A 14,213-nucleotide genomic window follows, 5' to 3' on the forward strand; every position below is an offset into this window, starting at 1 on the left:
ATTTCATACTTTACTCCGTAAGAAAGAGCCAGAGTAACTAGAAGCCTGCAACAAGTTGCCAGCGCGTTTCCTCAATCTCTAAAATTGAATACCCGATTGTCCCATCGCTCGTCGCGTTATCCATTCTCAAAAATTGCCCGTGGCAATTGAAACCGACGTTCGTTACGTCGTTTCACGGTTTTCGATTTTCCCCGAGCGCGTTCGGTCGAGACACGCCGTTCTTTAAATTTCTGTAAGTAGAAAAGAATCGGATTTGCCGACGTGGCTTGGCTGGAGACCGTTCTCGACGGGCTGCCCGACGCTCCAACCGTAAATCTAATCCGACACTGTTACCTACACTCTGTTGAACTCTGCGGAGAATTTTCCAACGCTGGCGGGAAAGGGAAACAACGTTGTACGAAACGCCGCTGAAACGGTGGCTTTTTTTTTTCTCTTTTACAGATGTCTGTAGAACCTGCACTCCAGCCCCTTAAATTAATTTTAAATCTCTCAATCCTGCGCTTTTCCTCTGTAATCCTCTATCCAACAGTTGCAAGGGTTGGACGTTTAACCCCTCGAGGGCCTCAGGCACTTTTCAGGTCGAAAATAATGCCCTGTGCTTGAGGATTCGTTTGTGGGATGCTGAATGGTTGATTTTATAACGGATAAATATTTTCTTTCCTTCTTGTAGTCTAGCTGACTGCTAGGCTATTGCTGTGCAGTTTATTTTGTAGTTATTCTGGACCGTTATATTCAATCATTTATAATTCAAGTAATTGCATACGTAAGTCTCAACGTAATGGACATAACGATTTATCCATATATAAGAAGTTTGGTAACCATTAAATTATTCTTCATCTAACATATTACAAGTGCGTTTGATAATTATAATAATAACGAGCAAAATGTAATAGTTACTAAAATTTATATAGAGATTCCTTGTCACCTTTTAGGTAATGCATATCGTCAATTCGTTTCAGCCACTTATTACGAATTTTTACTCCAATTTAATTTTAGATAATTTATTGCGTTGAATTATGGGTATTATTACACGCAATTATTTTAATTCAATAAACGATATAAATCGATATAATACGGTTCTGTCGTTTTTTGGTTGGAGGGAACGAATAAAAAAATGGAGGAACTTACCGGACAAAATGGAAGCAATAGCTGCAATAATGAACGAGATGACGACGCCAGGTCCGGCGACGCTGCGAGCCACCATTCCAGCGACTAGGTACATCCCTGTCCCGACGCAGGAGCCAACTCCCAAAGACGTCAGGTCCAGAGTCGTCAGGCACTTCTGCAAATCAAAAAACAAGAATTTAACATCTCTATTGTCATACATAACTTCGACATAAACATTGCCATCTTCATAAAAAACTTCAACATAATATTCCTACTTTCACGAATAGCTTCGATTCGACAGTTCCGTTCTCATAAATCATTTCTATTTCAATATTTTTATTTCCACGAGTAACTCCAACATTACCGTTCTTTATTTCGTAAAATTCTTCATTACAACGTTCCTAAATCGAAAACTTTAACTTCAACGTTCTCTAACGTCATAATAAACTTCAACTCCGATAGGTCGTTTGTTATGTAACGATGTTGAATATCCTATTAACCGTGTTCGGTAGGTACGCTTATCGTTCTCAAACAGAGAATAAAAAAGGAAGAAAATTGGAAAAGAAGAAAAGGTGTCGTTAATGAGGATAATTAACGAAAGAGAACCAGTATTCATAATGGAAGAACGAAAGGAAAAGAACAGAAGGGAAAGAGGGAAAGAAAGAGAAGAAAGAATGAAAAGAGAGCGAAGATCTTGTTAGGCTTAAGAGGTACATAAGAGGTGTTTGGCAGCTTCTATACAAAGATATTCAACTGGCCCACGACCAAAATTTTAAGACAGTAATTTTTTTTCAAACAAAATGGCTTTTTCTCTATTTGCCACGAAGACACCAATGAATCATTTGTTCGTAACAAATTCGCGAACAGAACCTTATTTTCAGCGTTTCTCGCGGTTTGGTTTCAATCCTAAGTACTGAGACGTTCCGCAGGTGTCGATACCGTGCTTTCTGCAATTTCCAACAAACTTCCATCCGTCGAAGAAACAATAGCAGCCCTGCCCGAGGGGCGTTCATAGCTGGCACACATCGCCTAAACAATCGCCAACTTTTCCAATAAACGAAGCCCCGGGTTCGCGGATATCGCGGTTGAAACGCGATTCGATCCGCGACGACTGTTTCTGGAAGGCTTGACCCAACTTCGCCGACACGGTTCGCGCGGAAAGTTGAGCGAAAAACCGGCGACGACGGAGCGAAAGTTGAGCAAGTCCCGACGCCTTTGAACCGTGTTCCATCAACCGCCGAATAGAAGAGTAAAAAGCGCGACTTTCGTTATCGAGTTTTTCAATTTTTATCAGGGGAATTTGTTGCATATCTCTTGGTTCGTTGCGAGATTTATCCTGGAACCGATGACGGAAGTTTATGATAATTAAGTTGTGGTTTATAGATTAGAACAGGTAAGTAAATATAATGAGTATTTTTATAGAACAAAAGCTGTATGATGTTGACATTTTTATTGTTTATTATTGCGTAGATTGAGAATCTCGAGGGATAAAAGTGTTAACGATATACGAATTGTAAGAGAGCCTTTATTAATAATCGCGGTAGACATACGAGGTTGGTTACTTCTGAAAGTAGGAATGTTGAGTTGAAGTTATTTCTGAAAGTAGGAACGTAGAAGTCGATGGTAAAGTTTTCCTTAGTTTAGGATCGTTGAAGTTAAAGTCGTTTACCAGATCAAGAATCTGAAAGTTGAGAAGGGTGCGGGTAAAAAATGACAAAAATTGCCTTCGCGTAATAAACGAACGCCCTCTAACAAACAAATGCCCTTCCTCCGACCACGAAACAGTGAAAAATAAATCTTCTCTCGCGCACTCACAGAACAAAGTCCGCCAAAAACATCCAATTCTACCTGCCCCAACAACTCCAATGTTCTTTCCGCTTCTGCAGAACTTTTCTTCCAGTTTTTCCCCGTCGTCATCGTTAACGTTGTTCAGAACAAGGGGGAGAACCGACAGGAAGAAGCGTATAGAATGAATCGCCGTGTCCGACGCAAAGAAAACTCGATTCGAGCAGGGAAATTAATTTCCCATTAGGTTGACGCGCGAAGATTAATCGCGCGGAGTAAAGGAGCCAGCGTTCGTGAACAGCTCGCGCGACTCAGACGCTGGGGGTTGAAAAATCCTGTTAAAAATAGCCAGGATCGATACGCGGGGGTGGATCCCACGCGTACACCTGGGAGTCTTGCTTCTTCGAAGATTCTCAGACGCCAGGCGTGAAACGGAGGTAGGTCTTAATGTCGGACACAGGAAAGATACTATCGGATGTCGAGGAATCGCGTGGAGTTTAAGTGCACGCTTACTACTCGAGGGGGTGGTTTTGCTTTGAATGATTGAATATTAGAGGTTTCCCGGAATTTTGTTTTTGGGGTAAAATGGTTGGAAATGTTAGAAGATGGTATCGTAAAATTAATACGAAAGTAATACGAAGTGTAATACGAAATTTTGTATTTTGTAATGCGACACGATTTTTATGTTATAGTTCAGAATTTTAATATCAATGTTATTGATAATTTAAATATGATAGTGTATTAATGCGAAACTGAAATGTTTCATGTAAAATTACAAACTTTCATGAATGCTTTGAGACTTTTATTTTTTGCAAAACCACTACATCACGCCAATTAATTAACAATTTCCAAATAGAAATATACTACGCACAGAAAGCTATATTTACCTGTAATTTCTGCTTGGAGTCAGTCGGATGAAGTGGCTCGGGTCCAGCCTTCCCCTGGTCACCCTGAAGACTCTCCACATTCTTCGTTCGAATGAACTTCCCAATGAGCTCCAGGCCCTTCTCCCTATCCAATTCCAGCTTCATTTTTCCTAAAACAACAAAAATCACAAATACCGTAAGCAAAGAAATATATTTTCATAACGTTAACATAATTATTCCTCGAAACTATTTTTATTTATTCATCTCCTTTTTATTGAATAAAATAAACCTGTTCGTATAGTCCACGATCAATGGACATAGTAAATCTGTCTGTAGTCGCATGTCTCTACGTAAAATACCGCGTTTGATTATACTTGTCGAGGATAATAACTCTGCACGAGGTCAGATATTTATAAGTAGTGTAAGTCCGGACAGAGTCGGACGCGAGTAAATTCGACGAAAATATGTACAATCAGTAGAATGAGGATGGAAATAGCCAGACGCTACAGTGCCAGTCACAGAAATTCATCCCTCTTACACAGGGTGTCTCATAAATTATGGCAAACATTTTGCTGCGATATTTTCAAGACTCAAAAATTAATGAAAATATAAAGAGGACATTTTTATAAAGAAAAGAAATGATTTTAGGAGTGGAGGGAAAGAGATTATGGGAATAAGAAATATGTTCGAAGAAAGGTCGCAGATGTTCCAGAAGATGGGATTATTCCAAGGGATAATCGGTCACAACGAAAATTCTATCCCGAAAAGCACCCGTAGCTTCGCTCGAATAAATTATTCGGAGAACCCTCGGCCGAAGAAGTAGCTCCGGCTTGGACGAAAATTACCTGCTAATGGAATAGCTTAATATTGTCTGATCACTCAACGGAACACTCTACTGCCCGTATAAAATATACATTGGCGTTTCGGTGCTCATACAAATTCAGGCGAACGAAAACCAAGGGGAAAATAAACAAAATTCAATTCTCGAGGATCTATATAATTTATTGACGGTGTGCTTGTGTTAGAAATTAAACGTGGAATCGAAAAATGGATGATCTAATTAAGTTAACTGTGTTACGATATGCACTTCCTAGATTCATATTTCGAGAAAACTTGGAAAAAATGAAGAACACCGAAGAAGATCGAAAGAAAATTGAAAAAGATAACTTCAGATCCTGTCCCCCTCAAAACGGACCAGCATCGCTTGAATTCATTTCTTTTTACCCCCAAATGTAAACGAGCTCTCCAAAGTGGCTACCTTTTCACTCCCCAAACCACCCGAAACCATCCATTAATTTATTTGTCAATGCCAAAAATGTAATAACTTCCAGCGTTTCATTAGTACGCCTCCACCGTTTGCGGATTTTCATTTAACTCGATTCCCAAGCAGAAAGTGCCGGGGAAACTTGCTCGCCACCCAGTTATATTTGAATTGCCAACGTGATACGCGTAATTTACCACTCACAATCCACCCTATCCCACCCCTCGCAACGATACGGGGGGGATCGAGGGAAGGGGTTGAGACCTGGAATCTCCACGGAGGATCGCGCCGATCCCTGGCGCCGTTGAAACTTCCGCTGGTCTGTGTTTCTTCAGGGGTTTGCACGCTCCGGGGGGGGGTTGAAATACTCGATCGCGCGTCCAGGGATGGGGAGAAAAAATTCTTGGCGACGGGGGCGCGCCAAAGTCGAATAAAATTTGCATAACATTAAGCAGAAATATTCCTCCCCTCTCGAGAGCGCCGTCGTGAGAGCCATCGGCGGTGCCTCGACTACTCCCGGACGTATTTTAAACTGCGATGCATCGATAAGCGATTTTACAACCCCTCTTCTTTCGCGAGCACGCATTCCTTTTGTTTTTTTATTGCGTTTGCGACAATTCTTGGCAAGCGGAGCGTCGCGTTTTAATGTCAGTGAAATTTCGCGAGTTTCGAGAGATCGCACTGGTGAAAGTTTAATAAAATGTGGAAATTTTAATAAATATTGAGAAGCACAGGTGGGAAAGAGCGATGAAAATTGTGACAAGAAAAATAAAGAAATCTGGAAGAAATGAAAACAAAAGAAATTGAAGAAAATTGAAAGTAAAATTGAAAGAATGAAAGAAACTGAGCACAGCTCAAGAAAGCTGAAACCGATTGAAAACATTCCATGTGCTATTTTCTTATATAAAACTCTCGAAGGTATGAGCCACGTGTTAATGTTAAAATTGAGAGGTCAAATTTTGCAGAAATTTTTTGTTACGTATTTGCGAGGTATCTGTGGGGTTACGTAACGTATATTTGAAAAATCGTCGAAATAGGGATCGTCCTGCATGCATAAAATCCTAGAGACCGAAATAATGGAAAGAAATATCAACACGTCCAGGCTGTCATTCGGCTTTTCACAAAATCCTCAAAGTATACTCGAGCAAATAGATCCACGTACGTGCCTGTTATCGAGAAAACTCGAGGGCGAATGGGACAACGAGACGGCGCATACTGACGAGCCATTTTTGTGGCTCGTTACCGCATAACCAGAAAATCACGTTCAGAACCCCGTACGGCGCGGGCGGAAACTCGACTAACGCGATTATTTTCTGCGCGGTCGTATGCATGCATAAACCCGCCGTGTTCCATGAGCTGTAAAATTACGAAACGTTCTCGCAACCCTGAATATTCCCCGGTTGTGTTTAATTATAATTTTAATTTTGATTGCGTTTCGCGCGCCGCTCTTATCTTACCCCGTGAAAATTCCGACTGGGTGGAGAAGTAACGACGAAGAAAAAAAAACGAGGAGAAAAACCCGCACCTGAGAAAATCGCCAGACCCTAGACTACCGGCTTGTCGACCGGAAGAGAAAGCCTGTATTTCTTTCGTATCCGATTGAAGTGAAAATTATAATAATAACGAGATTATAAGAATTTAAGAGAAAAGAAATTTTGTAATATATTCGGATATTATTATTGCATATGATTTCGACTCTTAATATTTATATATATTTATGAATTCAAATATACATATTTAATATTAGTATACACATACATGATAAATAAATATATTCATAAATATAAGTAAGATAATTGTCATAAGTGAAATTGAAATCATATTAAACAGTAATACCTGAAGAAATAATACTTAAATTCCAACATGTCAAAATATTAAATATGACATAGTACAATATGCCTTCCACGTGTTTAATTGTAATTTTTCAATATATTAATACGCGTACCTGTGCTGTATGCATAACTGCAATTACTCCTAGAAAAACCAAAGAAAAATATAATTTTTGTTCTGTCGCGTTACTACGCGCTCCAATCTGTCGCTACTCGCGCAAGGGTCGCGCGTGGAACACTCGACAAGGGTCTCTAAAATGTCAGACTCCAAGAAAAGCTGTTTCGGGACGTCCAGGTAAAGTCATTCAGACGCTAAAAATACGCAAACCCGAGGCCGTACGAGCACGTTGATTTCCGTGAGATCGATAGTCTCGAACGGTGTTGAATCGTGCTTGTTACCGGGCTCGATCGCTAACAAGAAGCGAGGTAAAACGAGCGTGACGCTAACGGGTCCATTCAACAGTCACGCATGAACGTTTCAAAGGCTGATAACCGCGAAATATCAGCTACCGGAAGCTTCGTTTCGCTTTAATTCTCTCCGCTCTTTCATCTTCGTTCCTACAAAATACTTTTCACCTCTGTAGCTTTCGATATCTCTGTGACGATATACGAAATGAATTATTCTAACAATTATATACGAAAACGATAGTGTGTTCTTTGATACTTGTAAAAGAAAAAAAAAAATATTCCCACAGTGATAAACAGTTGTTCCCCAAGTTCCACGCGAATGACCAGAAGAAACGAAAACAGCACCATACTTTCGTGCCGTTCAACCCTCGCGAAGGGGATGCTTCGAAGAAATGGAAGAAATCAACGGAATGGCGTGGACCGTAGCGGCGAAAACTCGGCATTGTTCCCGGTTATGGCTGCCCCGGGCAAGATCAAACGCTGCTTGGGAGACGGAAATATCTTTTGTCCCGATGGCGGAACAGCCAGGCTTGGAACTGCATTCAAAGCCTGCGGCTGCGATTGGCCGCCCAACGAAGCACCTCTCTAGGAAAAAAAAAATCTCCAATTCCTCCCGCGCTGATCGAGTAATTGTTCCCTGGTGGCTCGTTTTATAGCTCGGTTTCTCCAATTTCCAAAGACTTATCTGGTATTGTCGGGTTGGTTAATAGAGTTTGTTGTTGTAGGTCGTGGATGGTTCTGTAGGATTCGTAGACTCGAACTGTTCTATGGAACTCGAACTGAATTGCGAAAGAAGGGAGGAGGAGAGGGAGGGAGGGAGGGTTGTAAGAATTTTCTGGAAAGGGTTTTGCTTTCTAGTAACGATGTAGATTCGCAAGAAATTTTAGAAGCACTAATTAAAGTCAATTGAACTTTCAGGGAGGGTCTACTTGTTTTGTTCTTTTTTTTTATTTCATGTATTTGTTTATTTCTCTGTGTGGCCATTTCCTTTTTCTTACGTCGAATATCCTGAATTAAGTTGAAGGTACTTATGAATGTAGGAATGTAATAGCTGAAGATATTTCTACGGGAATGTTGAAGTCGAAGTTTTGTACGAAATCAGAAATGGCGAAGTTGATGTCGAAACTGCTTGTAGAAATAGAATGACAAATCGGAGTTTACTGGATGGACCAACTCGAGCGGTGTTTTCTAATTCTGTGAACGCTTTCGAGATCTGTCGCATGTCGCGGGTCGTTAAGCTGATCGACGATCGCAATTTCGATTCAGCTCCGGTGCCTTTAATCCAGCAACTGGAATTGGTTATCCATTACACGTTTAACGAGGTCGCCGCTGCAAGAAACGATATCGCACGGGTATGGATTTATTTACAGCACGTCCGGGGGGCTCGCGGACGTCCCAATTTTTGTTCGCCGTTTTCATCCGTCCCCTGAATATTCGGGGAGGATGAAGAAACTTTTTCCGTTTGGACACGTGGACCAAAAAGCATGCAATCCTACCAACGATTTCGCTGGAGCGAACCTTTGACAACGAAAGAGATCGTTGTTTATGAAACTAGAAATGCTCGTGATGTAGCAGGAATATACGTGGAAAAAAACGTCAACTCGTACGATCCCGATTAGGCAAAAATGCTTCCACTTCAACTTCAACATTCCTATTTTCATGAACGACTTTAACTTCATAATAATTCCTACTCCCATAAATAAATTCAACATTTTTAGAGTCACAAACATCTACATCTACGTTTCTACTTTCATTAAAAAAAAAAACTTCGATATTCACCCTGCTATTTTTCTAAATAATTTTGAATTCCTACTTTCATAAATAAAAACAAAATCAGTCTCTCACCAGTCGCATGAACGTTGCAAATATATGTTTCCAAATCCTTTAAAAGAAACTATAGGATTCGACGCAGTATTTTTCACAAAATAGTTCGTTTATCGACTGTTCCTACTTTCATAAATAAAAACAAAATCAGTCTTTCACCAGTCGCATGAACGTTGCAAATATATGTTTCCAAATCCTTTGAAAGAAACCATAGGATTCGACGCAGTATTTTTCACAAAATAGTTCGTTTATCGACTGTTTGTCACGATTGTCATTCCTCCAACCCTTTCAGTTGCAGTCGTCGCCCGGACGATCGCCCCGACTTCCGATGGGGTGACGTTTCAGAAACGGACAGTTGCACGCGACACGGGTACAAAATGCAACCCGAACAGCTTAGTGTTTACGCAAAACGCAATTACACACGGTCATGTTTCACCGTGACAGCGTCAGAAAACATTACGTACCGCGTACGCAATTACCATTCCGCGAGACGTGCTTAATTTAATGGAACGCGACACGTTTGCATTGGCGTAGTTTCACTTAGTGTTTCACGCTGATGGATGGTTAAACGGTTGAAATGCATTTGCATAGAATTATTTCCAATCAAATGTTCTTGTGAATATTTATGAGTGGACTGCGAACTTTGTCCGTTTATGGGAATGTGTTTTCTTGTTCAACTTTTAAAAGATGCGTCTTGCCAAATCCGGAATGTTAAAGTTGACGAATTGTAACCACGAGAGGAACGTAGATGTTGAAGTTGAAGTGTTTGTACGAAATCGGGAATGTTATAGTTGAAATTGAAATGTATTATACAAATTTATTTATAGGAAGAACAGTCTATAAATTAAATCTACTTGCGTGAGTAAATTTCACTTTAAACGATATTCGCTCTATATTTTTCCTATCGCTATTAACAACCCCTAGACTCGATGGTTGAATAAGACCTTCATTTTCTTTCTCTTTTAGTGTTTGCACTCTGAAAATTATATTCTTACACTTCCTCCCGCTCTACGGTGTGATTGTCTAAGAATTTTTCTCTTCCATCAAAATTTCAAGTGGGTTTCGAACAACCTTTGCTCGATACACGAATATCCTGTTAAATATCAATTTTCATCCCGCAAGAAGGGGCGAGTCGGCCGTAATTCAGCTGGCACGGACTCCGGTTCGAGCAGTAGTCCTTCGCAGACGCGAGCTCTGGCGCAGGGTATTCAATTTCGAGTTGTTTCCGGGTCAAAAGTCACGAGGAACGTGTGGAATTATCGGTTGCCTTCGACTTTGATAGATACTCTTCGATCCGCAAGCCGTGCATGCCTGTTTTATCTGACTGAAGAACGCGAAGGAATTTTTTGAACAAAAGAAACTGACAGGAAACTTCGACGTCGAATACAACTTTGAACTTTAACAGTGCCGAATTGACAACAGCCGTCAACGTCAACTGCAACTTCAATTTTAACATACCCGACTACTACGATACGAAACTGACATTTCAGAATTAGTAAAAACACTTCAACTTTAATTTTAATTGTATCATTGCTGATTTAGCAAGAAACGCCAACGTCAACTGCAACGTCAATTTTACCATTCCTAATTGGATACGAAACGTTGATTTCAACTTTCGTTTCAACACTGACATTCCAGGCTTGGCAAACGATACTTCGATTTCAACTTTGACAGTCTTGATTTAGGTAAAAACACGTTGATATCAACTTTAAGTTCAACCTTAACGTTTCTGATTTAAGAAAAACAACTATTCTGTACCACCACAATTGCAACAGACTGTTTTAGGAGAAACGATAGATTCAGATTGATGAACGTGGACAAACGTGTATACTCGTGTGTGAAGTAGAGACCTAATAGCCTCGGTAAATCAATGGAGCAATAAGATCAGGATTCGAGAGGGTAGCGCAGAAGAAGAAGACAATGGCTGCTCGGCCGTTGGCTTCAATTTGGGAAAGTAGGTCTACCGTCGCTGTGAAGCGAGAAGAAAGATAGGCGTTCCTGGTCAAATTCAATTAAATCGGATAAAGGAAGCTGGTTCGTCTTTATGTCGGGAACAGCTGAATCGAAAGCACCGGCGTGCCCGTGAATTTATTCCCCGACGAAGATGGGTTACATCCTGGCCCCTTTGGCGCCTGGCCAACCACCTCATGGGTCGACCTTCGCTATGTGGCTTGGGAAACGACCTGAACCTAGAAATGTGGCCATCAGGCCGATACTCGAAGAGCACCTCGAATTTCTTCCAACGAGAATTTTCAATCGAGCACAGAATCCAATCATAATTTTCTCGAGTATCTCACGTATAGATGTTGTATAGTTTAAATTGAATAACATTTTTATAAGCAAATTCAAGTTCTACGTTGCACTGTACATAAATAACGTCTACATTCCTTAACTGGCAACAAATGCCAACGTCGACTTCAAATTCAATTACATAAATTCTGATTCGGTAACGAACGTTGATCTCAACTCTCGCTATTTGTGATTCGGTAGAAATACTGCGAATTCAACATTCCCATTTTACGAGTACCTTCAACTTCAACATTCTCACTTCTACAAGTAACTCCAATATCGACATCTCTGTCTCGTTAAAATCATTTCGACTTCAACTTCAACCTATCCGATTTGATAAGACACTTCGATTCCAACTGTTACATTCATAATTTGGTTAGAAATATTAACATCGACATTTCTAGATTTATAAACATCGTCAACTATTCCATTCAAGAGGACAATATTAACGATCTTCTCTAACCAAGAATATTCGATTCCATAACTGATGGAAAATACCATCGGACGAAGACTATGTGTTCAGGTTGTGAGAGGAAGTTTGTACAAGCTTTCACTTCGCGTTACGCAGGACAGCAAACAACTACGAACTACAAGCAGCTAAAGTTCCGCGATTGGAAGCCAACTTCCAAGATGGGACAACACAGAAGGGAAACTTTTACGATTATCGATCTCGAGACGGCAAACGTGTCTTAACGACTATAATAGGAACGCGTGGGTGGTTGGTCTGTGTAGCTAACAACGAGCGTAACAGCACCGACCATCGCCTAATCTCGGGAGGATTGGCAAACGTGATTAGCAATTGGAAAGGATAGGTAGTGGCAAAGGCCTGGGGATTCATTGCCACTCTGCATGCATACACCGTGATGGAAGTAGGTCGCGTGAGTTAGAAAAGACTATACTCAACGAAAGCTCTGAACGGAAAACTGTGGGTTCATCGCGGTTCATTCATTGGATAAGAGGAAACGGATGGTCAGGATGGCGCAACGTGTCAGGACTTCCTGAGGATGGAGGTTCATTTTGATCACTGGATTCGGGAATGACTATCTGATTTGAAAAAATAAATCTTCTTTGGATAATTTTCCCTTCGATTTTTCTTTTTTCTTTTCTTTTTTTTGTATTATTTGCATCTTTTAATTAAAAATTTTAATATCCCATCGTGAAAATTTTAATATCCCATTTTGATCACTGGATTCGGGAATGACTATCTGATTTGAAAAAATAAATCTTCTTTCGATAATTTTCCCTTCGATTTTTCTTTTCTTTTTTTTGTATTATTTGCATCTTTTAATTAAAAATTTTGATATCCCATTGTGAATGTAAATTAGGAATTTTAATGTAAAATTGCAAGTAATATTGCTATAATATAAAATTAAATGTGCTCAAATAAAGCTGAGAATTTTCACGTTTAACAGCTGAAAAATTATTTTTGCATCGATCTAATATAATAAAAAATCATCATGGTGTCCGTTTAATTTATTTTTACGTTAAATACTTTTATAATTTTATATTTAACGTAGTCATTTTTAATATTCCATTGAACAAAAAAGACTGAAAAACATTGAAACACTTGGTAAATTTAACGAAGCTTAATAGAATATTTATTTCCAACACAAACCAATCATGAAAGCTCTTCGTAATTGCATTATCACTCGTCACAATATCCGTTATCGATTCCATATCGCTCGAAAGCGCCACGGATTTTATTTTTCAGCTCGAGTTAGCATTATCGCGGAGGATTATAAAGCGACGTCCCCGGATATTACAGCGTGATACGTGAAAAGCAGCTGTTTCAAACGATAATCTGCTTGGAACGTGTCCAAAATTAGCCGTGTAACCGCTTCGAATCGGATTTCGTCATTTTTGAAAAATCGACCAAAAATCCACCTGCAATTTACCAGGTGAAAATAAATGCGATGATCGTTTAAAAAAAATTACTATAAAAATGACGAAGGACGAAGCTGTATATTCTGAACAATTTCACTTGCGGGTAGTTGCATAATTTTTATGTAATTAATTCGTGGGAAAACATAATATCGATAATATCAAAAATATATATATATAATATATATATATATATATATAATATATATATAAAATATATATATATAATATATATATATATATATATATATATATATTGTATAACTGAAAGTTTGGCTGGGAAAATTTGAAACATTCTCGTCACAACTCCGATCGATTAGTTGATTAATTTGATGGAGCATAGACGCGGAGAATTATCGGTGACTAAATTGACGAATTAATGACACGCCGAGGGAAACGCTAATTCGGAATGGTAGGGAAGTTTTAATGGGAGTAAACGGAATGGGAAATTTCGTATATGGAACAAGCGCGTCAATGAAAACGTTGTTACCAGAGCTGAAAGTTTTGGCACGAACGCGCCACTCCGAACAGTCATTATCGAAGACATAAATCAGGCGAAATTTCCTCCAACGAAACGAAAACGCGGGAGATGGTTAGGCGAACTAAAACTCGCGCGAGTTTTGCAATTAAAGCTCATGCAAGGGAAAGACTGCGAAGGGGTTGTAACAGAGAGAATCCTAATTGCCAGTCTTTGGATTCGTAACGAATATATTGAAATTTATATAAATGAGAGCGGTTGAGGTGAGATTCCTGTAGACGAACTCTGTTTTATAGTTGGCAGTGGATAGACATTGAAGTTGGGGGTAATTATGAGCTCAAGGATAGAGCGAGGGTAAATTAATCTTGTAAAGACCTAAGCAAACTTCCAAGAGCTGGAGTTGAAGCTCTGAGCTTAAGTGGGTGTTATGGTTTGAGAGGTTCAAAAACCGATTTTTTCAGAAATTGTATTCTTACAGTAGCGTT

The 14,213-nt window shown here is 39.6% G+C and overlaps 1 protein-coding gene across 10 annotated transcripts in view; it reads right to left on the reverse strand.

Moving 5' to 3' along the window:
• Positions 1-14,213, reverse strand: part of LOC128877084 (cationic amino acid transporter 2) — a 54,532-nt gene that overhangs the window by 30,374 nt on the left and 9,945 nt on the right. For all 10 annotated transcript variants that reach the window (XM_054124075.1, XM_054124072.1, XM_054124073.1 and 7 more), the window contains 2 exons: positions 3,780-3,928; positions 1,129-1,282 (listed from right to left, as the gene is read on the reverse strand). In XM_054124075.1, coding sequence (XP_053980050.1) covers positions 1,129-1,282; positions 3,780-3,923 — 298 coding nt within the window. In that variant the 5' untranslated portion in view covers positions 3,924-3,928. The remainder of the gene's footprint in view (positions 1-1,128; positions 1,283-3,779; positions 3,929-14,213) is intronic.

Source organism: Hylaeus volcanicus, chromosome 5 (assembly GCF_026283585.1).
Source record: "Hylaeus volcanicus isolate JK05 chromosome 5, UHH_iyHylVolc1.0_haploid, whole genome shotgun sequence".
NCBI classification, from domain to species: Eukaryota; Metazoa; Arthropoda; class Insecta; order Hymenoptera; family Colletidae; genus Hylaeus; species Hylaeus volcanicus.